Source organism: Rissa tridactyla, chromosome 13 (assembly GCF_028500815.1).
Source record: "Rissa tridactyla isolate bRisTri1 chromosome 13, bRisTri1.patW.cur.20221130, whole genome shotgun sequence".
Lineage (NCBI taxonomy): Eukaryota > Metazoa > Chordata > Aves > Charadriiformes > Laridae > Rissa > Rissa tridactyla.
This window is the reverse complement of record NC_071478.1, coordinates 12,682,058-12,705,709: the sequence shown is the minus strand read 5'-3', so window position 1 is coordinate 12,705,709 and position 23,652 is coordinate 12,682,058. Positions and strand designations below refer to the sequence as shown.

At 44.8% G+C, this 23,652-nt stretch overlaps 2 protein-coding genes across 2 annotated transcripts in view; one reads left to right on the top strand and one right to left on the bottom strand.

The window, feature by feature from the left end:
- Window positions 1-23,652, bottom strand: part of CIT (citron rho-interacting serine/threonine kinase) — a 141,098-nt gene that overhangs the window by 102,938 nt on the left and 14,508 nt on the right. Inside the window, exons 2-5 of the mRNA XM_054219220.1 lie at window positions 23,198-23,407; window positions 19,241-19,329; window positions 18,265-18,299; window positions 14,855-14,946 (exon numbers count right to left, since the gene is read on the bottom strand). The gene's annotated coding sequence lies outside the window, so the exon portion shown is untranslated. The remainder of the gene's footprint in view (window positions 1-14,854; window positions 14,947-18,264; window positions 18,300-19,240; window positions 19,330-23,197; window positions 23,408-23,652) is intronic.
- BICDL1 (BICD family like cargo adaptor 1) overlaps window positions 1-23,652 on the top strand; it is a 48,497-nt gene that overhangs the window by 10,876 nt on the left and 13,969 nt on the right. The window contains exons 3-5 of the mRNA XM_054219221.1: window positions 21,118-21,234; window positions 21,927-21,938; window positions 23,294-23,440. Coding sequence (XP_054075196.1) covers window positions 21,118-21,234; window positions 21,927-21,938; window positions 23,294-23,440 — 276 coding nt within the window. The remainder of the gene's footprint in view (window positions 1-21,117; window positions 21,235-21,926; window positions 21,939-23,293; window positions 23,441-23,652) is intronic.

Sequence of the window (23,652 nt, the reverse complement as noted above, 5' to 3'; positions counted from 1 at the left end):
TTACTGGACCTATTCAGTAAGGAACTCTGTACTGAGATACTCAATAACACATGGAGTCCTGCAGAGCAAATCGTGATCTGCATCACCTCTGAGCAGTCTAAATTCAATGAAGCGGGGAGATTGCATGAGAAGAGGCAGCATCCCTTCCTGTTGAAGGGGCTGAAGTACCTCCATTTCATGGCAGCTTAGGTAGGGCTGCGCACTCCTTGTGGTAGGCAGACAGACCTTCCAGCATTACTTTGTGCCTGACATAAGGCACGCTTATGTTACACATGGGGGGGGCATGACAAAAGCAGATACCAGCACAAGACAGAGCCAAACATTGAAGCCAGCAGACTTCCCATTAACCACATCAAGCACCCTCCAGCCCCCTGCCCCTCTGGATCATCAGCAGATCCCAGCACCATGTAACCAGGTTCCCCCCGCAAATACTGATTAGTGCACATGCAGGAAAGGCTCTTTCTCACCAGCTATTTCTCCCCTTAGCAGAGAGCATTTGTTAATAATTCAGCTTCATGCCACATCAAGACTGGAGTACTGAGACTTTCTATGCTAAAGCTGTAAATACAGGACGTGACTGCAGCTGCGTGTTCTTGCCTGCAAAGTCCTTCAATGAAATGATTCAGTGCCCTAGAAGGTAATGAAGAAACATCTTGAGGTCACTGCTGAGTGGCACTCACCCACCATCCATCTGAGAGAAGGGAGACAGGCAAGAGGAAAGGCTCAACCCTCTCCTGAGAGTCTGACCAAGCTTGCAGCACCCATTAACCCCATTTTAGGGCATCCAGAGCTTCAGAAGCCAACTGGAACAGGGCCATCCAGACACCAAGGCATAAATGCAGCAAACACCAAAGAAGTAATTCCAGCAAAGATAGGGGGGAGGCACCCCTACAGAGTTTGCCCAAAGATTTTGCACCTACCCATTTCATGCAAGATTTTTACCCTTGTATCCTTTGGTTTAAGTATTGGTGAGCATTGAGGGAATGGGCAGAAAGCTGTACACAGAATAACAGAGGCACACGCTGCTACTGAACCACAGTGCAAAGCCCTCCCTAGGGAAATGGTTAAAAATTACTATCAAGGTAAAAAAAAAAAGTTACTATTAAGGCTGTGGAACTGACACAAATCCCTGCTTATGGGAAAAAGGATAGCATCCGTGGGTCCCAGGGGCTGGGTGGGACCCTCATCCTCCCCCAGGGCAGCAGAGCAGGTACCCTGCCATCCCCAGGGACCCCTTGCTGGTTGCTAGGTGACAGCACACTACGGTCCCAGCTGGTGATGTTGCTGTGGCAACCGGGTGTGATTTCTCTGCTTGTAATGCCATGACAGTCAGCAGACACGCAGGGAGACGCACTTGTGACGTCCGAGGCAGGCAGGCGGGTGGCAGAGATGTGTCCCCAACATCCGCCACTTCATCTCTCCACTCCCCTCCCATTTCCTCCCCTGTTCACAGCAAATTTTCCCCCCAGAATCACCCTGGAGATCTCCCAACCCAAGGTGTCCACACCACCCACAATGAGCTTTTGAGCCTGCTGGGGGAAAAGTAAACATTTTATTTTCTTGGTAAAAAAAGCTCCTTGTGAGCAGGTCAGTCAGCCCACACAAAGGTGACTCCACGAGGGCTTGGCACAATGCGTCTCCCCCTGTGAGTCCAGCTCAAGGAGCACAGCACAACAGAAATTACTATCTGCCAGAGCTACTTAACCTCCACACTGCATATAGCTTGTCTTACATCCTCAGAGGCTTGTGGTGCCTGGATGGAGCAGCAGAGACTGGCCCCAAAAGACTGCCCCAGAACCCAGACCTCCTGCCCCCCACACCTTCGGCAGCACATCAGCACAAAATGAGTGTCTGGAGCACTAAGACAAATATCCATAAGTGTTAAGCACCTGGTAGTCGGCCATACACTGCTCTTCCCTGCACTTCAGCTGAGCCCAGCTCACGGCCCCACTTTCACCTCTAGCAAGTAGTTCTGGAATAGATTCCAGGAGTTTCTGCAACGCTTCTGCCTTGAGACGTTAGCAGCACCACTAAGCCGTGAACATCTGAAAGCAGGAATCCAACATGAAACTGAAGGTGAACTTGTTCTGGGGTGAGGAGATAAAAATCTGAATGAGTCCCTTCCTCCCCTCTTGCAGTGCGCTAAAAACTTCAAGTGGCTATTCTGTTTGGGTCCAAGTCTTTATGTTTATAGGACTTATTTTATTATGCAGTGGCTTAGAGGTAGGAACACGTGGGCAGAAGAAATTTTTTCAAAATATTTCTGCTTATTCACACTTGCTGTAAACACTTCCTCCAGGAGACTCTAGAAAGTAGGACACAGAAGGTGTTTGCATCCAGCCACTGCATTACTAGCTAGAACCATAACTAAACATGACTGAAGGGTTTGCAAATACCTACATAAGAAAAACCCAATTAAAAGCATTTGATCTTTAAAGAGCCATTCTGGGTTATAAAGTTCGTACACCTTATAATGAAATTCTTTAAATTCTTTTTTTTTTTTTTAAGTAGGATTGCTATTTCTAAATGAAATTTAGTAGACAACAGCTCAAGAGGGAGGTCTCTTCTACAATGAAGGGGTTTTTTTGCCAGCTGTATTAGGTGCTCTGATTACCCATGAAATCATAGAGCCCCCTTGCAAAGCAGCCTAGATCTTAATCAACATTTTGTTTAGAATGGCATTTAACAAAATCCAGTTTATTTTGAGCAGAGATATAGGATCAGCAGGACTCTCTTGCTGACTTCTGATGGATGCCACAATGCAATACAAAGCTGGCTTATGCTTGGCAGAACCACCTATGGGGATGGGAAATGCCACCAGAGATGGGGACAAGAAGCTGTCTAGAGGTGAGAGTACAACAGGAAGCAACTGACAGTAGGACATAAATCAAGTGACCCGCATGACGGAGTAACTGGGGTAAAAGGTTGCTCATAAGTAAACCAAGAGAGCATTTAATTTGGAAGAGATGCAGATTGGCCTAACAATTTCATTAGTTATCCTCCTATAGAGGCTCAGTTCTGTAACTGCAGAGATTTGCACCAGATTTCCTTCATGGACAGTGTCTGAGGGGGAGCTCTGCCAAGATCAGAAGTAGTTGGAACATTTCCATTAACTGTTCTCACCATCTCCTAAGTATTCTTCCCTGGAAGGTTCTAATGTTGAAGCCTGTAAAGAACATTTTTAAAAGGAAGAATTACTTGGATAGTTTCAGCTGGGTTATGATTCTACCGAGATTAGCACAGTAATGTAGAGGTGCAATAAATGTAGAGCTATCACAGAACAGCTACAAGATCTGAAGATACATGGGTACCTGAAGCATCCAGCTCACTTGAATTTGCCCTTTAAATACCATTTACTAGTTCCACTGTGTAGTTCATAAAAAAATAACCTATTGTGTTTTGTCTTCATTGCTTCCCACTTTCCTTTTGTCCCTCAGTCTTTCTCTCCTCCTGGATACATCTCAAAAATCATTTGAAGCTTAAGTTATCACCAGCCTCAGGCTGCTAGTTGTCTCTGCAGTTTTGTTCCTTAAGCTGATGTGAGACCCCAGTTCCTTTGGGGTTAGCTTCGCCTCCACTTTCAGTACCCCAAGAGGGGAAAATTTAGCCTTGCGATTCCCTTGTTCTCTAGGTCCTCGGACATCAGTGCCTGAATCCATTTCCAGACTTGGCACAGTTTTGTAGTAACAGGGACACTCTTGGAAAGCTATTCCATTTGGCAACTATTTAGCATAAGTTGTTCATATTTATTTGTTGAATAAAGCACCATTGTATTTGGTTGCTCACAAGCTCAGATCAAGGAAAAGTGAAGTCTTCTGTAACTCAGGTATAGACCAGCAGATTTGTCGCTCACACCAGGGCCACAAGGCAGGTACAAACCTTAAGACTTGCTAGAGGGAAGGTTCTATACTTACAGAAGAGTAGGAGAACAGATGGCCCAGAGATTCTACAAGGTCTCCGTCAAAGGAAGCTTTCAGGAAGGGGCCAAGTAGTCACCAGTCAGGCAGGGCTAGACAATTTTTGCCTTGGCATAAAAAGAACTAGGCAAAGGTAAGTCTGAAAGAGGCCTTCTGAGGTTTCCCCATCTAGCAGGCAAGACTTTCAGTAACATCAGGTCAAGTCTTTTTGCTATTTATGAATATTGAAGGAAAGAAGCCTGAAGAAATACACACAAGTAGTAAGTGATCTCTAAGGCTTTGGAACAGACTTGCATTTTCACTCTACATGGGCATAAAGTAACTGAGGAGTGAAAAAAATGTAATCAGGGGACTATTCAGAAGTACGTTCCAACCTCTGCTTGAATAGACTCAGATACTGGGGAGTCATTCTTTACAGCAGATTTATGTTTAGATTAAGCCAAATGAGAAAGCCAGAAATGACCATGTTTGTTCAAAAGAGGCTGTTTGTAGAATTTAGCAGTGCAATATTTTCCAAATAGCATCTATTGATCAGCTATGAAGTTGCACAGGGATTTGCTAACTCAAATTATTTCCGTAGATTTCACCTCTAGTCCAGAGAGATTTATTTCCCTAGGCTTCACTGGATGTTGTATTTCACTTTGTGCACATATTCTTCCTAAATGTTCTGCTTCTTACTCTTTATTTCCCTCTCCACCTTAGCACAAGGGACCAGACATCTTAGTGAAGACTAACTGATAAATATTCAAATCTTTAAGAGCTCAAGGCAAATGCTTATGAAATTGATGATTCCATTAATACTACTACTTCTTGCTGGAGCCTTTCTGTGCCTGAAGCACTGGTGCCATGGGCACAGGCCCTTACCCTGCAGAGCTGCAGACAAGGAGGGGTCTCCCAGTCTTGAGCTGCTTTATCAACCTCTGCTGCAAGAAACTACTACCCCCAGATCTGCTGAGCTACCCCACATTCACCTCAGCCAAGGCAAGACAGCCCAAAAAGCCACTATTCAACCTATTCAGGTTCATCTGGCTTGTTTTCATGGTATGGAGGAATGAGCTTAGCCCAGAAGGAGAAGGGGAAATGGATAATACACACTTGGGAACAGCTTTTTTTTTTTTCCCCCCCCTGACAGATGCAATTGCATATCCCTGGTGCTTTTAAAGCTAAATAAAAGCAGGCACCACAAGGTCCCACAGGCAGCACCCTGCCTTCACATGGAGACCATGCTGGAGGCAGACCCCAAAACAAGCAAATAGAGAATGGTGCCATTTAAGAGCAGGACTGGAGGCAGGCAAAAACATTGCTCACAAGCAATTTTCTTGACTAGCTGGAATAGGCAGGCCAAGTACCATTTTACTTTGAACCCCCTGAAGGGGAGACATGTGCCACTGCAGAAACCTCTACTGAGATTGTGACCACCGATTTGTACAATCTAAAACAACTCCTCAAAACCAATCTACAGAGGATTAACAGGTTGATTTCTTTCATTTAAAGAGGCCTCCTCCATTCCAGGCATTATCCAACCCAGCAGCTCAGAGCTGCTTACCAAGATTAACTCTGGCACCACAAGACACAGCCCATCAGCTGCAGGCTGGCTTTCAGCAGCTCTCTCCTTTTGAAGGAGTCATTTGCATCAGGCTTTGAAAACTTGGGAAATTCCTTCTGTCTTCCCATCCTTCATAATCCTCCATCAAGAGACAGCACCACAGACTAAGAAGGTCAAGCTGGGGGAGAGGGAAGGAGACGGGCAGCCTTTCTCCCTTCATTACAGGTCACTACCTCACCTCAACACAGAAAGGGAAGATTCAGCCAGTGCGGGACAGTTCCAAACCACACAGCTTTAGTGCTCCTGGTCCCAGATACAGGCCTCCTCCATCAGTCTCTGCCCCTTCTCATGGCCAGGGAACACACTGCCAAGAAAATATTTTGCTACGTGAAACAGATGATGCAGAAGCCTTTCCAAGCATGAACTTGTTCAAACGAAGATATTAGCTCTCCTGCTTCTTTTAATCTCCCTAAGCAGAGCTATAAGCCACGCCAGGTCAGGGAAAAACAGACTAATCTGACCAAAATGCCGGTTCAGACTCACATACCAAGTAGCCTGTGATGTTAACCCTTCCCACAGCTCAGGGAACGCAACATAAGCCCCCAGAGCCAGCTGGCCATGGTGCATGTGGGCTCCCCGCTGGGAACAGGGAAGGAGGAAACAGCTGGTTATGCTGTTGCGCACACATCTATGCCTATATATACACACATATACTCCCCTCCACTCTTCCCTGCCCTCACATCACTTAGCATACAAGACATTTGCATGAGGCACCTGCTAGTATTTCAAGCACGTGAAGTGGACAGTTTTCATTAAGGCTTGTGTCAGCACCACAGACTGAAACGGCTTGTTTATACTTGCACAGTCTGCTGATGCTGCAGAGTGCAGACAGATGGGCAGCCATCTCGCAACACCGCAAAAGCCTTGTCTGCCCCTTTGCGCAACAGTGGATGAGGCCACTGCAGGGTACATTGGAAACATCAAGGCCAAGTTGCTGCTGCTTCAATATCACAAGGAAGTTTTTTTGCCCATGTTCCAACAGTCTCCCCTATTCACCACAGAAGAGGGAGTACTTCAAAGGCACTCCATTAATCACTTTTTGGTGCATTTCACCAGCATCGTTAGGCAAATGTCCATAAATACCCTTCTCACATATCTTGTCTCACTGAGATTATCCTTGTCTCCTTGGCAACTGTCAGATGATGTATAATGCTAACAGGGATTAGCCCCAATGAGCCTTATAACCCTTGTGTAAGTTCCTACTCTATGAAGGGACCTGGCCAAACACTCTTCTTTCCTGGTAATGTTAAAATGTTGCCATAAATAATATTAAATCCAAGAATTTTTCAGTAAACCTGAGTAAGGATGAAAACTAGTATGGAGCTTTTTAAGTGGTAGTATTTGTTTTGTCCTCCAAACAAATAAGTTTGAGACATGTGGATATACTTGGTGTTTCACAGCTTGACAAGTAAAGCTGTATTTTGAATCAGTACTTAAGAGAAGGCTTGTGCTAAAAACTTGGGCTCTAATATCTTTATCTCCTTTGTCCCTTGATGCCAGTGGGGATCACGCCGGGAAATTCCAAATCCCCGCAAGAGCTTAGCAAACTATTCTTTAACCTATTAATTTCTGAAAACTAGCCCGGATTCAGGTCAACACTTGAAATCCATGTGCATACTCTGACACCAGATGTACTGAGACTTTCTGCCTCTGAGCAAGCAGCTATGGGTGCACCCTCATGCCCCACACTCCTCCCCACTGCTCAGACATGACTAAAGCATCAAGTCAACGAGGTACAGCCACAACATCACAAGCTTTCTGCATTTCTGTGCTCCATACCATGTTTGGGCCTGACGAGAAAGAAGTTGTTTGTCTGTCAGTACCCCATTTGGCCTGCCTGAGCACCCAGAGTAGGCTTTTGCCATGTGTGATACTAACATGACACAGATGAGACCTGTCCCCACATAGGAAACGCGGAGTATGCCAGTGCAGGGAGCCAAGCAGCACTGCATTATACATAAGTGTTATGGGTTGGAGTACGTTAAGCTACTTGTTCCTTCTTCAGTCCGTTCGAGTCTTTATAATATCCCAGCTCGGGGAGATCTGCTCTATTTCAACAGAAGAAAAAAAATAATCCTTGAGGAAAGGAGGCTAAAAGAAGCACCAGCTTGAGCTTCAAAACCAAAACCAGACACACTACATCAGAAATAAAAGTATTTCTGTAATTAAGTGAACAAATCTCTGGCACAGCATTGTGTCTATATGTGAATTCAACAATGTGCCATAGCTGATATCTATTAAACTAATCAACTAGAGAGAGCTGAGAGAAAGCAGGGAACAAAGATCTCCAAGATTGTTGCAGGATGTAGGTCACAAAACAGCCAAGCCAAGGGGTGATGGGGAAGCCAGTGTAGGCCAGGTAGTGACAGGCAAAAGAAAATCCAAGTCTTGGCACAAGCTGGTTAGCAATGATGCAACATGATTTCTTTACATGCTTCTGTGGACCTGTTTGCTCCCGAGCCATCTGCCAACTCCAGCGCAGACCTCATCACACACGAGACAGGAGGGGGAAAAGGGCTCAGTGGCTTAAAGCAGGTGATTTTTAGCTGATAGATAGGAAAAAGTCTGCCTAACCAACTCACATGTACTAGCAAAAATTTTAAGTGACGCCATTTTAGACACTCCTGCACACAGCAAGCACTCAGTAGATTTAGTATTGCTACCATAGGCTTGTGCACATAGAGAAATTCAGCTGTAGCAGCAGGAAGAATAAAAAGTGCTGGGAGCTGAATACCATGATCTCCTCCATCACTGATCACATTATTCTTGCTTTTGGGCAGCAAGAGGAAGAGAAAGTTAATCATTTAGAGGCAGTGATGCTAGGGAAGATCCCTGTTTAAAATCCTACTGTAGTAACATAAGAATTGGAGCAGCAGATCAGCCTGTGCTCAAGTGTGGGATAATCTGCACACAGTTAGGCAAGGCAGTCCTCTCTGCTGAAGATAAAGCGATAAAACAACATAACTGGAAAGCAATGAAAGTTGCCACAGTCAAAGTATGAGCACGCTCCAACAACCCAGTAACTTGTCAGGGAGACTGAGCCAAAAGAATAGCCATTACTAGTTAACTAGAACTGTTACCTAGTTAGGGCCAGAAAGCCAGAAACCATACAGGGTACATGACACTCATCAGTCCTGACATTTGCTTAAAAGCACCAGAGCCAAAACCAACAGCATTTTCCCCACCCTCTCCCCTTTCTCCCAAAGGGCACCCATAGGCCTCTACACACTCAGCCCCTCCAAGACAAATCACTGAGGGTGAAGTGGGGAATTTTGGTGGAGGAGGGAAGCATGCTCCCCTTTCTCTGGTCGTGACAGCTTTATCAAGGATGCTGCTTCTTTCCAGACAAAGCCTTAGCCATCAAACCCTCAGCCACCAGGGAAAAAACATCTTTTCTCAGCATCAGACACGGGACAGGCTGCCAATTCTCACAGCATCTGTCAGTACAATTTTTCCCAATCTAAGATCTCGTGCAGTGCTTACAGGCCTCCACACCCCAGTGTTGGTTTGCAGGAAGCTTCATGGCTTAGTTGCACAGAAACCCGGACTGCAGATCACCCCCAGTCCCCATGTGTGCCTAGCACCTTCTCCCTGCCGCATGCCCTAGCCCAGGCTCACTGCAAGCTTGCTGTGTCTGCATGGGGTCAGTTGGCAGAAAGCAACAGCCTCAGTGACAAAAAAACACAGCTTGAATGATTCTTTTCCCTCTAAGCAGCATCTCGGACTGCGGGGGAAAGGGCTTTTGATTCAATGACGCCTGACCTACATTTGCAAAACCTTGGCTATAGGTGCAAGTCTAAGTATAGCACACGTGTGCCAAATTTGCTGCCCACAGCCAAGCACAGAGCTTTCGTCTGCAATGCTTTCAGTGGACTCCAGTTCACATACAGTTACTCTAACACAGCTGTTGGGATGTTGCTATAACAAGTTTTTCTTCTGAGCACCACACCTCTCCTCCATCAGCAAAATGACTGAATGCTTGAAGAGTTTGTGACTGAGGTGGCTTCCCCCATACAGGACCACCGATGCTTTACCTTAAGTGATATTCACAAATGCACCAAAGCCTGAAACTTTTACAGAGAGGGGCTCTTTCCAGTCCCTGATAATGTTTCCCCTGTGTACGATTTGGCAGAGCATAGTAGATTTTATACAGCATCCTACAGTACGTGCTGCACCCACCTTGTTTCTCAGCTAAGTTTACTCTCTGCATCTACTTGCTTTATTTTTTTCTTTACAGGCACAGCTTTTTGTAGGACTTAAAGTACTGAAATGCCAGTGAGTTTGCCAAAAGCTGTTATTTAAATAAATTCAAGCAAGAACTTTTTAAAAGCTAGATTGTAGGAGGATAAGGCTCCAAGGAGAGATCCTCATTCTTGTTTCTGGACCCTCCCATCATCCAGAGACTCAGGCCACAGCAACACCCATGCTGTTTTTTTCAGGGGAGCACCTCACCTGCCAGGCCAACACATGCATAAGATCTGGCCACTTACAGAACTGCTCAGCAGCTTCCCATAAGCTGGGTTACAGGTGCTGTTCAGAAAACTTACCCTCAACTTTGAATACACCTGCTGGGGATTAATTTAGCTGCCCTGGCTCATGCTAGAGGTTACTATTACATATTTGCTACTACATACTGCTACTGAGGTGAAGACTGCTCTGAACACCAAGTCCCTGCCCTGAGGATCTACAACTTAAGACCAAATCCCCTTAGTGCTTACATCTGTGGCACACCACAGAATAGGTAAACAAGTACTTCTGTGTTCAAGCATCTGCTGCACTGAGTCATAAGCTGCACCTTAGTGGAAACAGAGCAAAGCTGGGCTAAGAGGAGACAAGCGTTCATGTACTTACTACATATGGTAATGTACAAACTATAGAACTGTATTCTACTTCGGCAGATCAGAGTGCTCAGGTGTTAGTAATAACACATTATAATTATCTTTTGTCAGCAATCCCAAGAGCAAGGTCTGCCTTGTGCTCGAAGTCTGCTCCAAAGACCTTATGCTCTAAACAGATCTTTTCATGCTGCCAACAAGGGAGAACAACTCAGGAATAGCTGGAGGCTGCTGAAGTACAGGAAGAAATATTGCTAGTTTAAATGGTATCTTTAGAAGCTTTTTGTCTGTAGCTATCCAGCCCGGTTCTGTTGTGTTTAGAGTGACAAATCAAATACTAGCTGACCAACAATTGCCTTTTTTTTTTTTTTCTTTTAAAAGTAAAACATTACCTAACAGCTCCAGAACAATCCTTCAAGTAGATTTGGACCTTTTTATTTAAGCATTGCAATTGTGACATGCTGCCATGTGGGATTGTTTGAATATTTTTTTCCCCCTGAAACTTTGTGATGTATTTTCTTATTTTTATGTCACTTACCTTTCATTTATGACCATACTGCAGCTATCAGCGATAAAAACATTTAGTGAAGAGAAAGCTTTAATGGAATACCTTGGAGCTGTAGCTCCCGTTCTGGCCACTATAGGGTTTGGGTTTCCTTCTTTTTCTACAGAAAGCAGCCACTACTATGACAAATAAGCTATGAGAAATAAGCCTTCTGCACAGAACATCTTCTATCTTGCTTTAGTCAAGCCAAACTCAAAAAAAAAAATACTTCTTAGCTTTTCCTCCTCTGGGTTTTGAAATAAATTTATCAAGTTGTGAATGAAACACGCAAACACATCAGTACTGCTTTTAAGAAACAGCCTGATGGAAGTTATTGGGAGTCAGACTTGGCAGGGATTTAAAAGCTAATAAAACATCTCCCAGGTCAATCTACCATAAAGTTTAAATATACATCTGCATTTTAGAAAATGTTTTCTCTCTTCCTGTTTGAGGGCTTACGGGAAGAGAATAATATATTTTAAGCAAACTCCTTGAATTTTGCCCCGTCTTTTTTGGCATCCACTCATTTTGCATGTATGGGAATGGACACCAGTATTTTTGTGCACACAGACACGCTTGTAAGTGCAAGTTTGAGCATCAGGTCTACACACGTTGGAAAGCTTTTGGTTTCTATATTACTACTAAATCCTGAAAGAATATATTCTGAGTTTAACAGGGTGTATAGGTGAAGATTTCAAGAGCAGGCAGAGCTCCTAGCCTGCCATCACATATTAGATATCCCCAACACAACACAGTTCATTTTCTTTGAAATAAAGGCGATAGAGTGCTCAAAGCCAGAGTAAGAGACTGCAAGAAGCTTAATTATTGTGTCTTGCTTCCAGGCACAGACATTTGAGTTTGAACACCTCCAAGTTTAAAGTCTTAGACTAAAACAATTATATAGAAAAATAAAGTCAAGAATGTCAGTTGGCTATCCTGACTTCTGGCTACGAGGGAAGACAGCAAAGCCTCTCAGAGCAGGAGGGTATGTTACATTTCTCTTTGCCTCCACCATCATAAGCTTCTGCTTCTTTTTTCAAAAGGTTATAATGACTAGGTTAAATCTTCATGTTTCTAGTTCTGCTATTTCCAAACTAGTCAGGCATTTTGTATTTCATTAGGCTGTCATCTGACCCACACTTATGGCTCACTAGAATTTTACTGGAAGAAATACATTTCATCCTTTATCTCAAGTAGGAAAGTCAGACCAAGCACAAAAAAATCTGGATTAAAACCCCACATCAAAGGTAACTTGGCCAAAATGCTCTATCAAGATAAAATATGCCTTTTGTCAGGGAAAAATAACTTATTCATAGAAATTAAGCATTAGAAATGCATTAGAAGTTATCTAGGAGAGCAGATGACTAAACTTACTGATGCACAACACAGACAATCCAGCTTTCAAACGGTACCAGTTCCCTCTGCTAAGCCAAGGCAAAACTTCAGAAACTGCAGGCTCACACACAGGTGTGGAGGGATGACAGACTTTTTAACATGTAGGGCCCAGATCCCCTTGCAACACACTGGACCCAAGCTGTGCTCCACTAAAATTAATGTGATGGTTCCTCTCAGCTCTACTTTAGCATCAGACTTGATTATTTAAGCCATAAACCTTTCTGCTTCCAATTACAAATAGGTAACTAAAGTGCAGAGGAACAAATGCTTCATTCAAAGTGATGCACAGCATCTACACAGAACTAGAAGAGCCTGCTGGTGTTACGCTTTATTACCCTATTCCTTCTCAACAACCAGGAGCCAACTCTCTGACAAGCCACCGCATACTTAGCTTTCCATTCAGGGCCCTACAACAGACACCAGTCATGGGAGCCACTGTGCAAGGCTGTCTCATGCACATTTCTTCTAGAAGCAGGATCTGCATACAGAGAGCAAGAGCCACTGCCTGCACTACTTAGCATTGCTTGTCCTCCAGGCACACTCTGTCCTCCGAGTTATCTCCAGTGCTAATTTATTGTAGCATTCAAAGGAGCAGGCCTCCAGCAGTCCCTCCCACAGGAAGCAGGCTGACTCATTTTTCCACACACTGTATTTTCCTCTCCACAAGAGCCAAATGCTTAGGTCAAGAATAAACCACAAAAAAAGGGAGTCTCATGTTTAAGCACCTCCTAAAACACATGCACAACCCACATCCACTTGAGAAGCTATTTCTTTCATTCAAACTACGAACCTACAGACATTACACCCAGCTAGAGTTGCCCCCATATGGCACACAACTGTCTGCTTCTGCTCTAAACAGCAGTTCCTAATCCTGTAAGATGATTTAGCCTAAGCTAATGGTTTTTGGCCTTAGCCAAACAGTTATCTGAGCACTTACTGAAAAACGAGATGAACACCACCATTTTGCTTTCATTCCCCTAAGCTCTTTGCCAACGCATTCAGATGTTTGACTTGCAGACTGGTTCTCATATATCAGCTAGCCTTATAGGAAGGGGAAAAAACCAAACAATTACATTGCCAGGAAAACCCTGACTATCTACCCTTTCACATTTTGCTTAGCGATGCGACAAAAGTTCACTATCCCTATTAAAAGGATTTTTCAAGGACACTTGGAAAGAAGAAAGTAGCAGTACCTTAATGCGTCTGAATATTAACAGTAGTTACCTCCAGCAGCACTTCCAGGCCTCCAGCCATGAAAAACACGGGAAGCAACTAAAACCAGCCAATTCAGGCACTTCGCCCCCCAAAACAGGCAGTCCAGCTTCAGACTTTGTGGAGGTTTCTACCCAAGAGCTAAACATCTCCATTCCAACACTTCACCTCAACAGGCAGATGCAAGCCCAACCCCACACAAAAAAAAAAAAAAAAAAACAAAAAAACCAAAACAAAACATCTCCTCCCTGCTCTCTTATAGGCAGCTCCCCCACTGGCCTCTGCCTCTCAGGTGTGAGGCATCTGAACTGATGTGGCATTAGCTCATTGCCATATCCTGTTGTTACCTCTGCTGTCAGAGTGGCTCCAAAGAATGTTTATCAATATGGTGACAGGCGAAATTTAAATATAAATATAAATATAAATATAAATATAAATATAAATATAAATATAAATAAATAGGCTCCACGAGAGCCCACTGCATGACCGGGGTATGTTGAGAGGAAACTACTCATATTTTTGGGTTTGTTTTATTTTAAAATTCAGCTAAATAGGAGTGAGGTCACAGGACACACTAAGCATTTCCTACTTGTCCTACAGAAGGGAAAGGGGACATTTCCAAAATGTAACAACTGTGGAAGTAATGCAGATATTATAACAAGATGCCACTGCTGTCCTTTTTGTTAGCAAACCTTTAGGTTTAATGCTACAGCTGTGAGGCTCTTCTCATCAGTAACGTGTCCTGAGCCTGATTAATTCCAGTGCCTCTTCTCTATTACTCAGACTCCTTGCTTTGGCAATTAAGGATCCTCATCCTTTGATTCCCTTTCTTCTTGACAGGTCCATTTTGTGATAAAAAAATGCTCTTTTCTTTCCTCTTTTGTTCACCTGCTCTGTTGTCAGTATAGGACCCCCCCAACCAATCTACCTGGCCTGTGGTCTACGTCATCAGCCTGTTTGCCACTGAAGGCTCATCAGCCTGTACAGCTGTAACAAAGGAGATCAGGCAGTGTGCCACAAAATCAAACCCTTCTGTCTAGGGAGATATAGATTTATTGGATCCTCTGAATAACAAGAGAGAAGGAATAACCAGGAGGAGACCTGCAGGGGTGTAAAGACCATTGCAGGTAGCTGAGTGTAAAGGTGTGTGGTACAAAGGCATCAAATGCCAGATGCGAAGTAATTCCCCTGAATTGCACTGAAAAAGATAACAGAGAGAAGACGACAGTCTGCCCCATCCATCTCACAATTTCACACAGCTGTATGACTTCAGTGCCAGGCCCCAGTGAGGACCCCTCAGGCTGGATGGTGAACGTCCCTACTGTGGCTGCCACGCAGATCTTACCTTAATGAAGCAGCAGTCAGCTGGGGGGTCAAAGCTGAGAACACCACAGGGAGCGGGGTGATGGGTGATATGCCAGGTTGCAGAGATCGTTCCTGAGCAGAAAGAAACCTGCGTTAGGAAGTAAATCTTACCTGCAAAAGCTGACCAGAAATATTCACTCTGGCTACTGGTATTTAATCCACCTGCCAGCCTGCTTGTAGCTACTGGATATATAATAGATGTATATTACATAGCACTATCCTAGCACTTTACAGTCTTAAAAGTCCATTTTTTCTAAAAATATCCCATGGGATCAATGTTAATGGTCTCTGTTGGACGTTTAAACCAAAATATTTTGGAAGTGTTGCAGGTTTCCTGAATTCTCATTTTTCTACCCAGCTTCTCCAGGAAGCGGCAGCTCTCACCCCAGGACCAAGCTGCTACATGCTTTGTGTAGTTAAATTTCCCCACACCTGGGCAGCAGCGGAATGAGCAATAAGGCAAGGAGAGGAGGATCCAGCCCCACCACATCATTTGGCAGAGGTGGGGACAATGCTGGCCCCGGCCATGAACCACGACACTCCCCAGCTCCAATGTCCTGCGCTGCCCTGGGGAGCGGTGGGAAGAGGTCCCCCAGAGAAGGCTTAGCTGAGTCCCCCTCCTCCTCCTCCTCCAACTTTCATGCTCATGGGGCTGTTTCTCACACTTTTTACCTCACACATCGCTGCCAGACTGCGTTTTTGTCCTTTCTTAAGTATGTTTTTCCAGAGGCACCACTGGTGTTGCTGACAGGCTCAGCTGTGCCCTGTCTGTGGAGCTGTTGCGGAACCGGCTGGAACCGGCTGTGTCCAGCCCAGGGCAGTCCCAGACTCTCCTCAGAGAGAGGTCCCTGCCAGCGCCTGGGCACCGAGACGCAATAAATCCCACCCCTCACCTCGGTGAAACCTGTATTTAAGAATTGTTATTAAAATAGGCACTCATCGCACACCCTTCTCAGACTTCGCTGATGATCTCAACCACAAAAAAAATCTCCTGGCACCAAAATCGAAGAGGTGGCATCACAACACTACGAAGGTGGGCAATATACACACTCGGGACATCTCCACCCCTCATCCCTTCGCCACTTTACCACAAAAAAATCCCCACTATTAACCCAGTCCCTGGCAATGGCCTGAGCTTTGCTGTTATGTCTCCCAGTCACCTTTTTTACTTCAAATTGCTCTGAATTTGTGTAAGTGATCTCCCTGTCTTTATCTCTGCCCATGAGCTTTTTTTAATCTTATTTTCTTCCCCATCTTGCTGAGAAGGGGGAGTGAGAGAGCGGCTGGGCGGGCGGCTGGCCAAGCCACCACGGTTCCATTGCTATTTTCCCTCATGGGGCTGAGGGTGCCGTGTCCCAGGGGCCGTCCATCGGGGAATCCCTCCTCTGTGCACCTGAATCAGCAAATGCAAACTGACACCCTCAAAAGATGACAAACGGCAAGCGCTGCTATTACTTTCCTGGATAGAATAATGCTTTGAATAACAATTTAGAGCTGACCTGAATTAAAAGCTTTGTAAAAAGCTCCCAAAGATTCCCAAACTGGGCAACCACCACGTATGCAAAATGTGGGTGGTTGCTTATGGCTGGAAAGTAGCCATGGCCTCATCGCTTTCTTGGCATGGGTCCATTAGCCCAGAAAACCAGGCTTCCCACCACCGCCGATGGGCACTGGGGTACCGTGGTGCCAGCTGTGGTGGCAGGGCAGCAATCCCAATCCTCTGGGGCTTTTCTCAGCAGCTGGATTAAATGTATTTTTTTTTAGTTATTATTCTAAAGCAAGATGTTTGTTGTTTCCTCCTTTGCTTACATTTCAGTAGACGAATATATTTTCCTCCCGGAGAAAAGCTGAGAATCCAGGAACCTGAAGCCAGGGGAGGCAGCGATTAGTGGTTTGAAGTGTTAATGGTACCACAGTGGGAATGGGGAGTCCCTTGAACGCAGCTATTAGCAAATTAATAAAAGGGGTAACACGCTCTCCTGAGTGTTACAAATTTAGCACTAATTAGGACTTCTCTTTCTTAGCTATTTTAGGCAAGAAAATCTTCAATATGCTTTGTTAAATTTGAATCATCTCGTTTGTAGAAGTAAATAATTCAGAAACATTGCTTTCTTCACCCAGCTACAGTCTATTAAACTTTATCCATTCTCCTTTTCTTTCTGACATGACTTACAGCTGGATATTTTGTATACAGTTAGTTTTATTTAGCAAATCTTCCCCCAGAAGAGGGTTTTCTTGAATTAGACTAACCTACCAGCCATTCATTTCTCACAGTCCATCCCAAACATTTCAAAGATCCCCTCTTCACAGGAGTGTCAGTGCTCCAATTTTTTTACATTTATTTAATTTATTTATTGCTCGTATATTCCAAATGCTAAACCTCATGGAGTCATTGTAACTGGCAAGCCATATTTTTCTGCCAAAAATCTACACAGTTTTGAGTATTTTAGCACTTCACAATTAATCATGAGAGAAACTTAATCAGGTTTGCAATGAAAAAAAGCCCTTAATTAGAGCAGAGGCCAAAATGTCCTCCTGCTCTTCCTTTCTTCTTGCACTGCCCCAAATCTCATCTAAACCTTGCCTGAAGTCCAGAAAAGAAATCTCACAGTTGATTGAATATATCTAATTGTGAATTGATGTCTACGCTTTTGGAGATATGTTTCAAACTCTGCCTGGTGGCTGTATTGGCTAATTTGCCTATACCCAGGAAATTAATTCTTTCTTAACTACAGAGCGAAGCTATGATGTTGGGCGATATATGTCTCCCTTTCTGGAAAGAATATTACTTCTCTCTAGCAAAATCAATGTGTTGCTAAATGATTGATGTAACAACAAAAGGTTTTAGCTTTTAATATTTAGGAAAACACTGATGGCGAAGAGAAAGCACTACAGTTTGCATAATGAGAGTAGAGCCAGACTGGCTGGGGCAGAAGAAACTCACTTCAATTCAACAAAAGCCATAGCTTATTTCAGCAATAAAGGGAAAATGCAGATAGAAAGTTACATCTTCTGATGACATTAAGTAAAAGAGCATGTTAGAAGTAATAAGTAGTGAACTCATGGTTTAAAACACACATGTACACATGCACATATGTACAGCAGTGTGGAGAACCCAAGCAGATGCCATATGAAAATATGCCATAAAGCCTGACAATACTGCACACTGTCAAGGCGGCTTTCCATAAAATAACGCAAATTGATGTTAAAACCTAGCTTTTATAATCAATTAGTAAGGCAAGTTTGGCAGCAGTATTAATAACCTTTGAAACAAATGTAGCATGAAAAGGGGATTTCCGTGACCAGAGCTCAGCTCAGAAGACTTTGTCTCATGTCTATGAAGGTCATATCTTAGCAAAGGTAAGACTAAAGGTATCACCCATTCCATACCTAGAAGCACTGAACAAAGCCTTTTCCTTGTTCTCCTGTGGAGGGAAACACATGATACAGTCATTTATATTCTGTTAAACAGCTGGTCAGAGAGAGTATTCTGCACTGTATGAGGCTAAAGAAAGTACTATTTTTACTTTTCTCTACTACATGAGATAGGATGTGAATGGTGTACGCTGAGGTGACACGGTAACATCCTGTCTGCTAACAATAAATGAGTCCTTTCTTCCCTCCATGTGGGTTATAACTGCGGAAATAAGATGTGTGAGCGTGTAAGCTGAGCTGCAAGTTGGTAAATTCCAGCTGATGATTTAAAGCTGGTGAATACAAACCTTGCAGTCCTGCAGGCAGCCTAGTACTGGAAAGGACCTTTGAGGTCAATTCATTTCCCTTCTGTCATAGGCAGCTCTCTGAAAGAAACTGCATGATAAAGTGATCCAGCTCCATAACAAAATTAATTTTTGCCACCATTTCTCCTACTGTAATGGTGCAGAAGAAGGAATCCTGCTGCAGCTGCTTGGAAATGTAGAAATCTTCCTATTCACAGACTCAATATACTCTTATCCAGTTTATTTGCGTCATTTTTTCTGCCAAAATTGTGCATCTGCTTAAATAGCGCTTCTCCCTTCTGTGTGCTTATCTGTGATATATTTATAGGGAGTCCTCTCTCAGCATTCATTGCATGAGATAAAACAAGCCATCCTTTTTTTAGTCTCCTTTCATATAACAGACTTTCCACGATCTGGATCACCCTTGCAGCCCATCCCTTCACTTGCTCCAATCTGAGCATGGGGCCCATAACTAACAACAGCAGCTATATATTGTCTTAACAGGGATTTTTACAATGCCATTAACACTCCCTTGTCTCTTACTGCTATATTGTACATTTACACTGTCTGTACATAGAATTGTTCTAGCATATAAATTAAGTTATACAGTTAACCATAAAATACTGGTGTGTTATCTCATCTGGTACCATTTGTGCTCCTTGGGAGTGTGGTCAGCATCTTGCAGGCAAAATCCTTCAGTACTTTTCATCTGGTGCTTTTTCATCCTTGATAGCTCCTGCGAAGTATTTCAGCATGAAGATGTTTCAGCAGTCTTTTACAAAAGCAAGTGAATCATTCAAAAAAAAGCACAATCCATCCATCTTCTTTAGTGTCACCAATTAATAGCTGCTCAGGATGCTTTGAAATCTATAGCTGCTTAAGGGAAGCAAAATAACCAGCCCCTTCCTATAGTGCTGTGCTATCATTACATTTTGTGTACTCTGCCTTTGCAAGGAAGCTTTTTTAAATAAATGAGGTGAGGTCAATACGCAAGGGCCTCTGATGTGAGGATTTAAAGAAGAGGAAAAGACCAGTCATCCTAATCCAGGATAAGAAGGCAACTAAAAACCAATTGTTAGACAAGATTATTTCTAATTGTTGGAAAACATTTCTCATTCCAGAAGCCAGTGGTCAGAGCCTGGCTGATTTTGGTGGCTGCGCTTCTTCTGCTGCTGCCCCAGCAAGCAAGCAAGCAATGTTGGGGGCAACCAGAGTTTCCTCCACTTGATGGAGCTGGAACAGACTTTTACCTCTTGCTTCTGATTTGGATTATTTTGCTGCGGACTGTGCAATATAAGGGACTGTTTTTAAAAGGGGGTAGCGTTGCCTTTGTGGGCAACTCAGGCTGGGTCCCTGTATTCACTCCTCAGGTCACAAGCTGCCAGAGGAAAGTCATTGCACCCTTTGGTGGAGCTGCTGTCAGACAGAGCACACTGGGTCAAATTCTGACACACATTTGCCAGACATAAGGCTGCACTCCTAAACCTGCCCGTGGCTGCTGACCTCAATGCGAGTTTTCTCCTCTAGCTCCCATTCCTCCCTCCCATCTCACCTCCCTAAGGCATTGTGGCCACTGATGGCATTTGCCATTGGACATACAGCTCTGCTTGTGCCCCAAGCAGGATGGCAGTGCCACCTCTTGAAGGGGATAAATTCACTTCCAGCTAATCTGCTGGAGCGGGAGGTCTGTGCCTAAGTGTAATGGAACCTGGTGGAGGCTAATTAAATAGAAAACCATCCATTTGTGCTGTCTCATTAGGGATTTGTCATAAAAACCTTATGTTCCCTTACAAGCCTAAACAAGTGTGTTCACCATGCAAAAATCAGCCATAAAGCTGTCTGGAGAGTAGTTAACATGTCTAAGCTGTCATTTATACAGGCTGTCTGCAGCCTGGATCCTGCAGGTAGAAATGGCCTTTCCACTGTCCTCAAAGCACCTCGCGTAAATGGGGCATCCCTCCTTCGACATGGGAAAGAGGGCCAAGCCCAGTGATCCTGCACCGACAGTCATGTGGAGCGGATGCTTCTCCGTCTGGCCCTGACGCGAGCCAGAAATCAGAGGCAAAGAGCACTTGTTACTTTAGAGCTGTGCCAAAGATGTTCAGAGGTTTAGAAAGTGTAAATTTAATAGCAGTGTTTCCTGGGGTGTGTGGAGGTTGCCTCCCCTCTGCCTTTGCAAGTGGCCTGGTCTCCTCCTCAACCCCTATCAGGGTACTATTTTTGAGGAAAACTAAATTTCCTGTAGGGCATGGGAGTTGTCATGCTATTTTGCAGTGGAAGGAAGTTTTGGGCAGCGTCCGTTTGGCTGCCCTAGGGGAACATCACCATGGTCTAAATGGCTGCTCTCCTCAATGTCCGTTCAGGATGAGCTTTTCCCTTGCCCAGACTCTGCAGGCTTCAGGCCAAAACGAGGGCTTGTGCTGAAGTCATATTGGGGCAGATTTTCCCATGGGCAGGAGGAGATAACTGCTTTCCTGCTATGGGATGACCCCCCAGGGTAATGCCAGCTGGTGTCTCCTTGCAGGCTTCGGAGGTGGAGCGGCAGCTCTCCCTGCAGGTCCACACCCTCCGGGAGGACTTTCGGGAGAAGAACTCCTCCAGCAGCCAACACATCGTGCGGCTGGAGAGCCTCCAGGCTGAGGTGAGTCACCCATGCTCCGCCTCACTCCTTCAAAAGGTGCCCAGGGCTGTTTTAATTTGTATAATGAACTCCTCTGAACTGGGTAAACAAAACTTGATGCTTGGAGCAAACAAAGAGAAGGATGGCAGCTGTGGGGCAAAGGACTCCCCCACTGAGGATGTTTGCTGCAACCCAGAGGTGGCTAGGGTGGCATGAGCCAGCTTCCACCGCTGCCTCAGCCACAAGCACACCTGCAAAATGAACGGAAGAGAAGGATATTCCAGGAGCTAAAGCATGGCTGTGCTCTTGCAGGGCCTGGCCAGTACAGATTAAACTCTGGGGCATGGTGGGAAGGTCTGCAAGGGTTTTTTTTTCTGTTTTTCATGCTTGCAAAGAAAGTAGGAATCCTCTCCTGCCTCTGAGCCACACACGTGGGAAAGCAAGGAGTCCCTGCCTGGTTTAGCTCTGGTACATTAGCAGGAATGATATTACCTTCCTTTCTCTTCCCTTCCCTGATGGGGGTCACTGGAGACTGTGTGGGCAGGAACCAGAGTGGTAGAAGACGTCCAACTCTACTACCCTACCGCGTTTTTTATTTATAAGCTGTCTGGAAGAGCTTTTCCTAAAATCTCTCAATTTCTTCTTTTCTCCCGCTCCCACCTGCTCCCTGCTGGTCCCTCGCCTTTTCTTCCCTTCCCCTTGGTGTGGAGCAGCAGGTCCTTGAAGTAAGTATAGAGGCTCAGAAATGGTTGGCCCGTGCGTGCATTGCTGCCATCATGCATGCCCGTCACTGTGCATGCCTCACCTTGCCTCCTTCCTGTCTCTTGCTTTCCAAATCCCTTTTCCCCTGTGCCTTTCCTGTGGCCCAGGGCCCACGGCAGAGCGATATTTTTCTGTTACACGGTCATTCACAGGGTGTTCATTACCGGTCTGGATATCAAATATGAACTCTTGATGCAATCTCTGTATTATACCTCTTATTTTTCTCGCATCCCTTTTCTCCAACCCACGCAAATCATGATGGTGGTGGGAAGAGACATCTCAGAAACCATTAGTCACCTAAGAGCAGCTTTCTAATACCTACAGCAGCCTTTACCCTGCAGAAACAGCAAGTCCACACACTTTGCTAATATTCCTCCATGCAGCCAAATCTTTCCAGTAACCTGGAAAACAGGAAAGACACAAGGTCCCCAAGAGGCCAAGAAAGCAGTGGGAAGTTGCTGAATTTGTCTATGGTTCATGAATTGAAAGGAGGCCATAGGGAATACTTAGGGTTATACTGGACTGGCAAATGGCATATCCAGTCCCCAGAGGTCCTGTGTTTACTAATGTGGGAAAAGGCTCGTTTTTCTTGGTTGAACAAGAAGTGACCTTGGCTAGTGCTGATTCATCCTGTGCACTGTTTCCAGCTAACTGAATCACAGAAGTTTTGCTTGGCATATTGTCCCTCTTTACCTGAAAACGTTGCCCTTGACAATTAAAAGAAATGAACCAATTTTAAAGGCAACTGATCACTGAAAGACTAAAAATAAGCATGGCACAGAAAGGAGTCTTCACAAGTAAAAAGACAGAAAAATCCCTGATGAGGACCTGGTGAATATGCAGCAATTAAGAAAAGTGTATGGGCAGCGCTGTGGCACAGTCCTGCAGGGAGCAGGATCCCACAGGCTCACCCTGTGGTCTCCAGCACCCATAGAGGAGAAAATGCCACCATGCTCAGTCAGGGACCAGCCAAGAAAAGTAACTAGTTTTGCCCAGTCTTGCAAATTTTAAGGTACTAGGGGTGGGCAGGGCTGGTCTCCACTTAATCCATTTGGCCATTTCTGCCTGCTCCCTGGCCTCCTGCCGGTGCACAACCAGCCCCTTTGGAGCTGCCCTGACAGCCTTGGGAAGGAAGAGTTTCCTTTAAGAGCCTTCCTAAGCTTTAAACCACACACAGAGATAGAGTTTCTCTTATACAGGTATAGAATAGGTATGTGCATACTTTTGCTTTTTGCTGTTTCATCCGTCTCTTGGGAATGTGATTTCCTTCTTCTCTGCTCCCTGGAAAGCACAGACACCACCTCTCTCTCCTCCGCAGATCAAAATGCTGACCGACAGAAAGCGGGAGTTGGAGCATCGCCTTAGTGCCATGATGGAGGAGAACGATCTGCTCCAGGGAACTGTGGAGGAGCTGCAGGACCGAGTCCTCATCCTGGAGAGACAAAGCCATGACAAGGACCTGCAGGTGTGGAGGCAGCGATGGGACAGGGAAGAGGGGGGAAATGGAGTAAAATATGTGGCTTGGGTTAAAATTGACCAGAAAGATAATGAGGAACTGGGAGACAAAACAACTGGAAGAACAAAAATGGATCATGTAAGCATAGCAGCAAGCAAGGTCCTGGGCATTCCCTGTAGGGACAGATAACAGGAGCCACAATGGGGCATCTTGACAGCAAA